The 11,634-nt window shown below is 41.9% G+C and overlaps 2 protein-coding genes across 2 annotated transcripts; one reads left to right on the top strand and one right to left on the bottom strand.

The window, feature by feature from the left end:
• Window positions 1-1,627: 1,627 nt before the first annotated feature.
• On the bottom strand, window positions 1,628-7,319 carry faap100 (FA core complex associated protein 100). The gene is made up of 8 exons (XM_069691374.1): window positions 7,120-7,319; window positions 6,527-6,645; window positions 5,512-6,392; window positions 4,653-4,809; window positions 3,626-4,556; window positions 3,417-3,524; window positions 2,647-2,733; window positions 1,628-1,921 (listed from the first exon to the last, which is right to left on the bottom strand). The coding sequence occupies exons 1-8, from the start codon at window positions 7,273-7,275 to the stop codon at window positions 1,805-1,807; spliced, it is 2,556 nt and encodes an 851-aa protein (XP_069547475.1). The 5' UTR covers window positions 7,276-7,319; the 3' UTR covers window positions 1,628-1,804.
• A 496-nt stretch (window positions 7,320-7,815) lies between these two features.
• birc5a (baculoviral IAP repeat containing 5a) lies at window positions 7,816-11,384 on the top strand. The gene is made up of 4 exons (XM_069691232.1): window positions 7,816-7,974; window positions 8,785-8,894; window positions 10,752-10,869; window positions 11,100-11,384. The coding sequence occupies exons 1-4, from the start codon at window positions 7,867-7,869 to the stop codon at window positions 11,190-11,192; spliced, it is 429 nt and encodes a 142-aa protein (XP_069547333.1). The 5' UTR covers window positions 7,816-7,866; the 3' UTR covers window positions 11,193-11,384.
• The last annotated feature ends 250 nt before the right edge of the window (window positions 11,385-11,634 follow it).

Genomic DNA, 11,634 nt, shown 5'->3' with positions numbered 1-11,634 from the left:
TCCTCTTGTGAGCGGATCACCACAGATGCATTTTAATGGCAGGTGTGAACAGGACCCATCATACATTTTTCCTCTGACCGTTGGAAGTTTTACATCCACATACAAGGATTCATGTGTTATGTTTAAATTTAAGTGATAGAATTCAATTCTGGCTGTGAAATGGTTTTGAGGGTTAAATTCTCATACTGGATAAAAATCAACTACCACCGTTGTTGGAGAAAAAAAATGTCTCTTCATCTCTTCTCCGTCGTCTGCTGTCGCTGAGATTCATTGACGTTTCATGGGTCCACTGTTCACAGCAGCAGCTAAGCAAGCAGTAGAGGCAAAGAGAACCGGGTGCTGCTTTGGACATGTGGAGGCCAGCAAGCGTCACAGCTTACACCTTGATGTGTGCAGGTGTTGTTGTTGCTGTGACTAAAGCAGCTGGTGCTGTGATGATAGCAGGAGGTGTTATCAGTTTCTCATCAGTCTTGGCTGCTGCTTTGGTGGTACTTGATGAAAATGTGTCTGTTCATGTAGTGTTACAAAAGCAGGTGGACAGGAAGTTTGACTTTAACATTTCATTAGAAAGTTGCACTGAGCAGAAGCATTATATTTGGTTCTGGATGGTTATCCTGGAATGTGATACATGATGATGATCCTACATCAGGGCGTAGTGTGCTGTGATTAGCAGCACATGCCTTACAGCAAGTATGTAGAAGTGTTTCAAGGGGTAGGTGGGTTAGGGGTGATTTAATGGAATGACACTTCGAAAGTACATTTCAGGGATTTAAAACAGCATTATTGCCCAATGTTGGGTGGCCATTCCGTAGAGTGGCCTTTTATTAAAATCCAAACACCCCTTGCAGAAAAACCACCTGGTTCCCATGTTTTCCACGTGACCACATGTATGACACATGTTTGCCACATGTTTCAACATATGATGGGATCGGAAAAATATGTGGAAAAGTTCTCATAAGGAATCTAAATAAACTTCACATATTACACTATGAAAATGTTCCAAAACCACATGTTTCCCAGGCGCAAGATACATGATTCACCTGTTCACAATCACATGTCAATGTGGTCACATTTGAACACAGGATTTTTCACGTGAAATTCATATGGTGTATTCATAAGGGATATTGCGTGCTGTACAAAGGAACGTATGGAGGTTACTTCATTAGATGACTTTCCAAATATGAAAACATCTGGAATTTGTTGTTTTTGCTATTGCTTCAATTGATAATCACACTGCTGGCCTGAAAGAAAACTACATTCAAAATCAAACATACTGCAAGCTACCAGTTGTCTGTTAATGCATCCACTTGTCATGTTGAAGAACAAGATGTCACTGAGCTTATATCACTGTTACAGCTACACGTCTGACACATCAGCAGAGTGTGAACCAATCACACACCTGTAAGACACTTCTCCAGTATGGACTCTAATTGCAAATATTTGTAGTCCACCTGAGCTCTTTGGTCATCTTGTACTGAATGCTGAATGGTTTGCAAGATCAATTTGAGCTGAAGAACTAAACGAACACAAAACAGTGATGATGATGATAACCTTTAAATTTACAGATGTAGATTAATGACGGAAAAGAAGAAGTCACATGAGAATAAATAAGAAAGAGAGAGTTTATAGAAATACAGTAAATCTTCATAAAAATGTATTGTGAATAATTTCACTTTTATACATCAACGACATCATGCCACAAGTTCTTCTTTGTGTAACATATAAACGGTCATTTACAATGTGACACACTGTGCAAAGTCCACTTACTGAACACCAAACAAGGCCGAGGGCAGCTGTAAAGCTGTTAAATTATGAGGAGAGGATTTTCTCTGAGTTCTTGGTAAACACAGAGAAGAACTCGGTTCATCTGCTCTGAGGATGTGCCGGCACCATAAGCCCCTGAGATTTGACTTTGCTGGATCTGTTGACATCCGAGGAGGAGGGGGAAAAGATGAAAGCTCAGTAACAAATAAGATACTTTAGTCTCAACACAGTTACAGACACTGAAATGCTGTGCTCCTGTGTGCCTTGTGTTAAATGGATTTAAAAATATATATAAATTACAATAGCCTAAAAGGAAATTCAACAACATAAATCTTTCCATTGACTGTGGTATGTAGACCACCTTTCCACCTTGAGTATTCCACTTATGGTCTTTAAGCAATAGCCTATTTTATGTATGTCTATTGGTCCTTATTGAAACTGCATGTTTTACTTAATAATAAATAGGCTTTTATTTCTACTCATCACCGAGACCTATTTAATTTGGTTACTTTATTCTCGAATGTGACAAAGAAAACGGCATGCTGGGAAATGGCAACTTGTTTGTCCACTGCTCCATGTCATTTATGTTAACTTGTGTTGACAATTTTTTTTCCCCCAAGTGTTTTTCTCAACCTTTTCACCTGAAGCTCTTCGGCAAATAGACAAGAAGTTAGCAGCACACGCTAAGTGTGAGGATGTGTGCACACGAGCGTGCATGTGTGTTTGGGGCGTTTGGAGCGAAGATGGGGGCCCAGTAAAAATATATCTACCAGGGATAATCAGAATTATGTCACACTGTAAGTTGTACGTCAATGTAAGTGATTAACAAGTAATGAGAATAATTGTTAGTTGCAGCCCCACTGAACAAAATTCAGGTCTTACCTCGGCCCGTTGCAGTGCCCGTGTTAAACCTAAAGTCTGGACCCTCTTCTCGGAAGCAGCTTTCTGCGGAGCTTTCTGTAACAGAGTCTGTGTCGAGGAACAGAGCGATCAGTCAAACGGAGGGAAATTCAAATAAAACTCTTTCATGCGTTTATCGATAAGCAGGGACATAAAACATGAATGTGAAGCTGATGAGTCCAGAGTAGCAACACTATCTGGTTATAATCATGATTAAAAAAAAAATATTAAATGATTATATGTGACACTTGAGTCCCTCATAAACATGCCACACTGTCAAACAAACTGAACTGCAACATGGCTTTTCAATCACCAAATAAAGCTGAGTTTGAAACAAAGCATGACAGAATAAAGGAAATAGATTTGTTTAGCTCCATTACAAGTTCCATGTCATAAAAGTGATTCAAAGCTCAAACTGCATGAACAAGCAGCTGAGACTAGATAATAAAATTTGGACTTGTCTGCAGATCATACAGCCAGCTGCGGAAAACTCCTCTTTCAGTCCACAACCAGCACCAAACTGTTTTTATCAGCGCTAAATGAAGCAGAACACCAACTAATGAAAGCTGCGTGTCCCATGTTTGTTTTGGAAAGAGAATTTTCCACATGTACTGCAAAACTACAGCACCTTTCAAAAACAACTTACGGCTGTACCTGAATGAGAAGATTTTGATTAATGTGAAAAGCAGACATAACTCACCCGTTTTGAAGCTTCTCTAAAAGATTGCTGTTAAGTTTGACGGCGTTTGTACCTGCATGCGACGCAGCACAGCATGATGCAGTCCACACACCGCTGCTAGAGATGAGCTCTCGACCTGAACCTCCACTGTTGGCAGGGACTCCTCCTCCCCGTTGTTCATCTGGAGACCAGAGGGACAACGCAGCTGTACAACACTCATCTGTGTTTGTCAAATCATGGTAAAATGTACGGGGTAAATATTTATGGAAGATAAAGGTTCACCTCCTTTGCAGTCAGTTTGACTGTGGCTCCATTTGGACCCCGAGCATGGACCACAGAGCTGTTCAATACAACCTGCTCTCCTTGACTCTTCACTCCTCCAGGACCTTCAGACAACAGCCAATCAAGCAGAGAAACGCAGAGGTTTTGAGGGCCCAACTTTGGCCCCTCGGGGTCCAAATCAGAGCTTTTCAACACCAGAGTCTCCCGCAGTAACTCCGACGACACCCGGACACTTGCTGAATACTTCTCAGGCTTTGAAGCACTCCCTCCTCCTCCCTCCGCTCTTCCACTGCACCTCATCTGCCGTGAGCTCAAAAAAGCTTGGATGCTATCTGTCGTCATGCCGCAGGATGGAGACGAGGACACTTTACGGGTGGATGCAGGACTCTCCACCTGCAGGGCGTGCAACCAGTCCACTGTCAGTGTGTTTAAGGGCAAACTGACACAACTACCCTGCGAGCCAGGAGAGCTCCCCGCCTCGTCCTCTCCCAGAAAGCTCGAGAGTGAGTTGATGAGCGAGCAGTTCACAGTCACGGGGAAGGACGTGCCGCCTGCAGCTGCTACGGGCAGTGACACTTCTAACGTTTCTCCTGGATGGAGACTGTTGAAAGGAAATGAAAAGTTTGTGGAGGAGCATTCCCCTCCAGCGGTGGACGGACAGGACAGAGGAGACACAGTGACGCTCAGAGTCCAGCCTCGTTCCAGGACATAAGGGCTTGAATTATCCAGGACACACGAGAGATTCAAAGAGTCTTTTTGCAGCAGTCTGCTCCAACTAGCCGTGGCATGACATCTGATTGGCTTCTCCTCCACTGGAAGATGTTCTTCAGTATTTGTACTGGCCATTAGCAGGAAACTGATGTTGAGCACATGATTCAGGTGCGTCAGAATTTGGTTTTTGGATTTAATGGCTGTTTTCAGCACTGACGCTCTAAAAAGAAAGCAAGGACAAACGGGATGTTTAACAAATCACTGCTGTGCTTCATTTCTGTGTTGCCTTGTATGAAGTCATGTTTGTTTGGTGTACCTTTCACAAACATCCCCGATAGCAGACAGGACGTCCCTGACACTGCGGCCCACCTGTATGGAAGGAGGCTCGAACAATCCTGCATCTTCTCTCTTCACGGGTAAGCTGATCTTCTGGAGCTGCCCTCTGACAGACAGTCCCAGCAGCTCAACTGCACCTGGTATGGAAAAGCAAATTTCACAGATAAAGTCATAATTTAAACAAACATACAGCGATACAAGGTGGAGTTACATCAGAGCACAACGTGCATGAAATCGAGGAAAACCCTAGCTAGAAAAAGCAGTGACAAATTAATTTAGTAAACACTGATAGAGATTTATATTCAAATAAACTAGAAGAGGCTGCCAGCAGAGTAGCAAACTTTAGTTTTCTGCTTTATCATTTCTGAGTTAATCCCTGTCGCTTTCATTTTCTCATTAACATTTAAACAGCCACATTGAAGGGTGAATCAGCAGCAACTGTGGGTTGTGGATTTACAGAGGTGGTAGAGTTTCAGCACATGCGGTGGTTAATGCTGATTGGGTAAAGCTGCTCCAGCAGTTACAAAATTAACCCAATGTCAACGACTGGAAACGAATCCCTTTGCAGCGTGGCCAGCGTCATGTATTCACAGAGTTAATTTGGGTCGGGTAACACCAGACTAAATCACATCCCACCTTTGTGCAAAAGAGAATGTGAATTTACAGATATTTTTTTTTCAATCACCAGCTGACTCAGACTCTCACGCTCACCTCTTGCAACTGCACGATTACACCTCGCTGCCAGTCTATTTTTATACAGCGTTGGTATTAACGGGCTGCGAGAAGGAAACTTGTTCGTTGGTTCACATTTGTAAAATCGGCGCTGCTCGTCTGCTCACCTGCAGCGCTGCATGTCGGTTTAGCCAAGGCAATGAGTCTGCACACATTTAAACTGGTGGGGCTTTGGAGGGCAGCAGCTGTCTTCCTGGATGAGTCTTCATCCCTTTCTTTGCCTTCTCTCCCAGATGATCCCTCTGACAGATCCAACACCAGCAGGTCTGATCCCGTGCTGTAGTAAAGGCTGGTTTTATCCACACAGCCACACACTACAGGCCCCGCGACACACCACTCGGTAAAACCAGCGATGCTGCCCTCTCTCTCAGGCTTGTCTGTCTTGATCAGGACCACTCTGCCTTGATCACCCACTGCCACCAAACACTGTGCATGTCCTGGACCAGTGACAGCAGATGCTCCTACGAACACGACTGGCTGCTCGAGGCTGTGCAGAGCTCGGAGTCGTGATCCTGGGACGCGCAGAGGGACGAAGCACAGGCGACCGTCGGGTAGCCCACAAAGGATAACTGGTGATTTGGCGAGGGCAGCTTCGACCCCAAACAGAAGTTTGAAGAGAACGAGGTCGAGGCAAAAGTGGCTGTGACGTAAAGTGGCCTCTGACGATTCAGGGGAGGAAGACAGTGATGTTATATCACCAGAATGGACACAAACAAGCACAGACCTTCTCAGTCCTGTCTTTGACCCAGCATCACCATTTCCTGCAGCTGAGACCAGTGGCAGACTAAATGAACCGAGCACCTCATAGCTGCTGGACTCTGTTTTATACAAAGTCAACAGCCAGGAGGTGTCTCCCTGGCAGAGCGTCAGGAGCAGAGAGCCAATGAGGAGCAGAGAGGACACTCCATCCGCTCCAACAACAAGACACTCAGAGGAGACCTGCAGCTCAGCTGGAGCGGAGGATGCATCGTCTGGGCAGCTTTGAGCCCTGCAGAGGTTAAAGGTCATAATAAGTGAGAGACATTTGACAAATTTAACACAACACATGGAAATCTATTCCGTCTGAGTCCAGAAGACGTGAATCTAAATATAAAATCGGGCTTCTTTCATTAAAGTTCCTACCTGTGTAGCAGAGATGGTAAGTTGACACAATAAACTCCACTCTGACATGCCACATAGAGGAGCTGCTTGTCCTGGCTCTCCACCAGGTCACTCACAGGACCAGGTAGCTGGAGGACAGCCTGCAACAAAGCAACACATCACCGTCAAACACAGAAAATCTGGACACAATTATCTTTACCACCTGATTCATCCAGAGAGACATGCAATGATTAGTATATTAACCGATAGGTTGATCAACAGAAAATTAAACAAAGAAAGCTTTGATAATCAATGGATTGGTTTGATTTTTTTTTTCCAATGTGTGTTTCCTTAAGTCCTCTATGATAATAAACTAAATATATTTTCGTTGTGGACTGTTGATCAGGACAAAACAAAACATTTTTAGGCTGCATTTTGTGATAAATTGTTCAACATTTTTAACAATTCTCTGACATTTTAAAAGCCAAAAAAAAAAAAAAAGTAAATGACTAATCCAGAAAATGATTCATATTTGCAGCCATACAGTCTATGGCTGCAGCCCTTATCTAATCCAGAAGAGTGCTTTGCAGTGTAACTGGGAAGCCTGGTCGATGTAAACTAAAGCAGTAACTTGCCTTGAGTTTTCTCTCATGAGCATTGAAGACATAGACCTCGTCGGTGGCAGTGCAGATGATCACATCTGTCCCGAAACCAAACTTCACTTTCGTTGCACTTGATGCTCCTGAAAACCCAAACTCTGTCCACGTGTCAACAGCACACCGTCCTTCCATAACCACGAACCCGAAGAACAACGAGCCGCTGGGTGATCATATACAACACTGCAATACTACCGGCACTGTTTGGTGAGTGAGTTTAGGATGAACCGGTTGTTGTTGTTGTTGTTGTCAGACAGGAGACGTAACACTCGCACAAAGTCCCGCGCGCTGCGTTTTTGACCAATACCAGCCATGAACTACATTACCCATCAAAAATAAACGGAAGTTGAAAGACTGGAGGTGGGAAGTAGTTTTGGGACACAAAGCTCCAACTCAGGACCGAAGGAGGAGGGAAGAGAATGAGGAGAACGTGTTCGATCGTCTGTGAAGTTAAACTAAATAAAATGTAATAGTAGTTTGGGCGTAAATGTTTGATAATTGTCGGACACAGCTTACCCCGCTCGCTGAACAACACTGGGTGGCGATGTTGTGCTACTTAGGCGTCATGAATCCACCCGCGAAGAAGAAATGGGTGACGTAGTGGTCTTCGTCCTCCAATCAAAACAGCTGAAGTGAAACATTCTCCGAAATTTGAAAACGCCCGGTAGCTCGGTAGCGTCGTGAGGGCGAAACTAAAAGACGTTCATTTGAAACTCTAAATATACAATGGGCACATCAAACGAACAAGATCTCAAAATATACGTTTATGAGAACAGACTGAAAACTTTCGACACCTGGCCGTTCGACGAGGACTGCAAGTGTACCCCGGAAAACGTGAGTGAACGGTGACGACGGTTATTGAGGCCCATTCATCAAACACAACAACAGCTCCGCTGTCATTCAAGTAATAGACACTTTAACGTTACCAAGGGTTTAACTTTAAAGGTTTAAATATAATAAAAGTGGCTCTAGTTTGAAGTCTAATAAACGCTAGATGTTGACAACATTAGTTACAACTCTGAAGGAAAGCCTGTGTACTATGGAGCTCAGACACATGACTAGTTCAGTAAGATGCCACTAGTTTTAGTTAACTAATATATCAGGGGCTGCAAATAATTATTATTTTCATTATGGGCACATTTCCCGGTTGGCTTTTCAGTATTTGATTATGTCAAAACAAATAATAATAAAAATAGCCGAAGCTGTTTTGGGGTACCAGATACCAAATACACTAGAGCTGCAATAATAGGGGACAGAAAAGAGAAACAAATCCTCATATATATAAAAGGCTGAAACCATCACATGAACTACAAGTAACTAGTATTGTCCTTTTATTTGACAAATATTTTCTGCATTACAATTTACAAAGATACAACTACAACAGAAAGAGGCACGTTTTGTAAAGTTGGACTATAGGTATTTTCTGTTTGAAAAATGACTGACTGCCTAATTAGTCTTCAAAATGTGTATTGAATGCTGATCTGATTAGTTAATCTTCTTATTGATTCAGCTGTATTCATAGTACTATAATTGTCAGCTAATTTTCTTTCTCTAGTCTATCGTTAATAGACTCGTCACCTCCATTAAATACAACTACAAAATGCCTCTTTCCAATGCTAACCGTCTGTTCATTTGTTGGTCTAGATGGCCAAAGCTGGCTTCATCCACACACCTTCAGACAACAGCCCAGACACGGCCATGTGTTTCTTCTGCCTCAAAGAGCTGGAGGGCTGGGAGCCGGATGATGACCCACAGTAAGATCATCACATTACCGGGCTTGTGGGTCAGAAATACAAATACATGGACAGAAGATTTATGCAGCTTGATTTATTTATTTATTCGTTTAAGTTAATATTTTTAAGATTCTGAAAAATATTCATGTTTTTTTTTAACAATAATTTGTTTCCTAGTCATAATTCTATGGAGAAATAGGTTGTCACAGGAACAAATGTAACACGATTCAAAAAGACAAGATAGACAAATAATTGGTTATATGAAAATTAAAACAATGTGTATTATTTGGTATATATGTATAGGGTAAAAGGGAAGCACCAGCATTTTAATATTATACTTGCACAGTGTCTTCTTTTTAAATACACTCTCCTTTAAACTTCACACTCAGTTTGTAACAGTTACTCTGTTAAAAATGCTCTTAAAGACACCGTTAAGGTTATTTTCTCCAACCTCAGAAATCTTCACAAGTAATATAAGACTGAGTGGTTCTCCACATGACTAATAAACAGACCAAACTCAGTGGAGTGTCTTTAAAAATGTTGAAAGTGACTCACCAAATATGTGTATAAATTAGTACAAAACGATTCATACAAACACATTTCAAGCCAGTTAAATAACTTTTTATGTCTTTTGACCCTGAGACATTCCCCACTGTTGTTGGCTGGCTGGTGATAGTCTTGCCACATGGAAGATCTGGTGACACAACTAATGGACAAAAAGACAAAAGTGTTTTTCAAGTTAGAGAATAGCCTCAGAGTAAAGGTCAGTTTGGTACAGCTTAATGACTGTGTTTTTACGAGCTGTGTCTCCCAACAGCAAGCACACATTCCTTTCCCATTTTAATTTGTTGAGACAATTTATTTATGACTACATTCCCATCTCCAGTGGAATTTTTTACTTTGGCATTTGCTGACTTAATTCAAGACTTTCCTCTTGATCATTAAAGTAACAATGGGTGAGTTAGAAGGAAATTGGTCTCAAAATTGTCATGAATGCATATTACATGATCCACAAATGAAAAATTAAATTTTCAAGCGTGTTTTGTGTGTAATTTTGAGTACTCAAATGCATGTTCAAATCCACACACAAAAAGGCCTAAAGAAATCATATTTTCAGGTCATAAAAAATGCTCCTAGCCTGGCTCCACTTGCCTATTGCCCACAGCTGTGATTATAGTCCAGAAAGCCTGTTTAAATGAATGTATGCTCTGCAAATCTGAAGGACGGACCAATCAGAGAATAGTGGAGGCGCTTTAGTGTGATGATGTTGAAAGTGTTTGTTTTGAAATGTAGTTCCAGCTATGTCTGCAGTGGTGTGGCTAGATGAAGCGGTTCGTTTACCGACATGGCGTTGCACTCTGCTGACTTTGGGGGACGGTCTCTGTTGTTTAATGCTTTGGTGAGTTTCACCGTACAACATACGTCATATGGTGGTCAATCCCAATTGGTTAAAGGCTGCTCCGACCGTCTCAAATTTAACTCGGGGTTGACCCTCAGTAGGATGCAGCGACTGGAAACGATCCCCAGTAAATAGTCACACAGTGATTTTGGGTCTGGTAATGTGACTCTAAAACACTCCAGCGTTGTTCAGAAAATGAAGTCAGGGAATTACACCAGGGCCAAAGTAAATCTTGGAAACTTTGAAACATTCTGTCCAGTTTTTTCCCACCTCCACTTTGTCTCTTGTTGATGTCCATTGATGTCACAGGTGGATAAAAGTGAAGTACAACAGTGCAGTAATTCATGTCCATGTCCACTTTGTGTGGTGCAATTCCTGCGATATGCGTCTTCATACAATTTGCGTAGAGTACTTAAAATTATAATATATTTCCATCCCCTTTAAAGATTACTCCCTTATCGCACTCGTTCTTGTTCCAGACAAGAGCACATAACTCATTCATCCTCCTGCCACTTCATCAACCTGAAGAAGAAAGTAGAAGAGCTGACTATGGAAGAATTCCTCAGACTACAGAAGGAGAGACACAAGATCGTCATGGTACGCCATAACTTCTAAAGTATTTACTTGCATAATGCATACTTTAAGATGGTTACAAGTATGCCTCCAACATATTTTTTTAATGTGGTCTTCAATCTTGTTCTGTCTTAATCATGTCTGACAGGTGAATTAACTGCACAACAAGACTTATGTTTGCAAAATGTTCCTGCGAGAACAAGGCACCTAGACCTTAAAACTAATCCACATTTAATTTCCTCCCTTACTCACAGAGAAAATCTTGCAAGGAGGCCGTCAGCAAGTTTGAAGAAGCAGCCAAGCTGAGGAGAGCAGGTATCACCAAGACTGCCATGGGAGAAGAGTGACAGATGTGTGAGGAATTCATTGTACATGTAAAGTGACTGACTGGTTCCTCACTGAACTTGTTTCCATGTTTCCCTCATGACTTGTGTCTTCTTTGCAATGCTGTATATTTGTTTTAGTTTTTTTTTTTTTCAATTCTTTCTCTTTTCACATTATCTGTTTTTGATCATTAAACTTGACCTTTTTAGATGCTATTTATTGTTGGTGTCGATTTTCAATTTACTGATCCAACATAGACACTCAAATGGTCTGTTTTTTTTCATTAGGTTTTTATTTCAATGTTACCATGAGACGATTTGCAGCTGGATATTCTTTGTTTTTACAAGCCCAAACCAGTATTGCGGATTCCTAGTGTTGTTCGTCATTTCATTTCAGCCCAAACCTTATTCCCACATCCCACTATTATCTTCTCCGTCCGGGCCTTGCGTAAATGTGTGCGCCTCC

This window comes from Brachyistius frenatus, unplaced genomic scaffold (assembly GCF_029030835.1).
Source record: "Brachyistius frenatus isolate BFR_SWC_R1_liver_20210118 unplaced genomic scaffold, ASM2903083v1 Contig_11, whole genome shotgun sequence".
Classification (NCBI taxonomy): domain Eukaryota; kingdom Metazoa; phylum Chordata; class Actinopteri; family Embiotocidae; genus Brachyistius; species Brachyistius frenatus.
Note: the sequence above shows the minus strand (reverse complement) of the source record. Positions and strands in the feature narration are given on the sequence as shown.

What these genes read in the sequence shown, in the direction of transcription:
- birc5a (XM_069691232.1), top strand. Translation starts at nt 7,867, where the DNA reads ATGGGCACATCAAACGAACAAGATCTCAAAATATACGTTTATGAGAAC. An exon ending in GAGCCGGATGATGACCCACA is followed by an intron (nt 8,895 to 10,751) that starts GTAAGATCATCA and finishes TTCTTGTTCCAG; the next exon opens with ACAAGAGCACATAACTCATT. An exon ending in AGAGACACAAGATCGTCATG is followed by an intron (nt 10,870 to 11,099) that starts GTACGCCATAAC and finishes CCTTACTCACAG; the next exon opens with AGAAAATCTTGCAAGGAGGC.
- faap100 (XM_069691374.1), bottom strand. Translation starts at nt 7,275, where the DNA reads ATGGAAGGACGGTGTGCTGTTGACACGTGGACAGAGTTTGGGTTTTCA. An exon ending in ACCGACATGCAGCGCTGCAG is followed by an intron (nt 4,810 to 5,511) that starts GTGAGCAGACGA and finishes TTTCCATACCAG; the next exon opens with GTGCAGTTGAGCTGCTGGGA. An exon ending in TCAAACTGACTGCAAAGGAG is followed by an intron (nt 3,525 to 3,625) that starts GTGAACCTTTAT and finishes TCTGGTCTCCAG; the next exon opens with ATGAACAACGGGGAGGAGGA.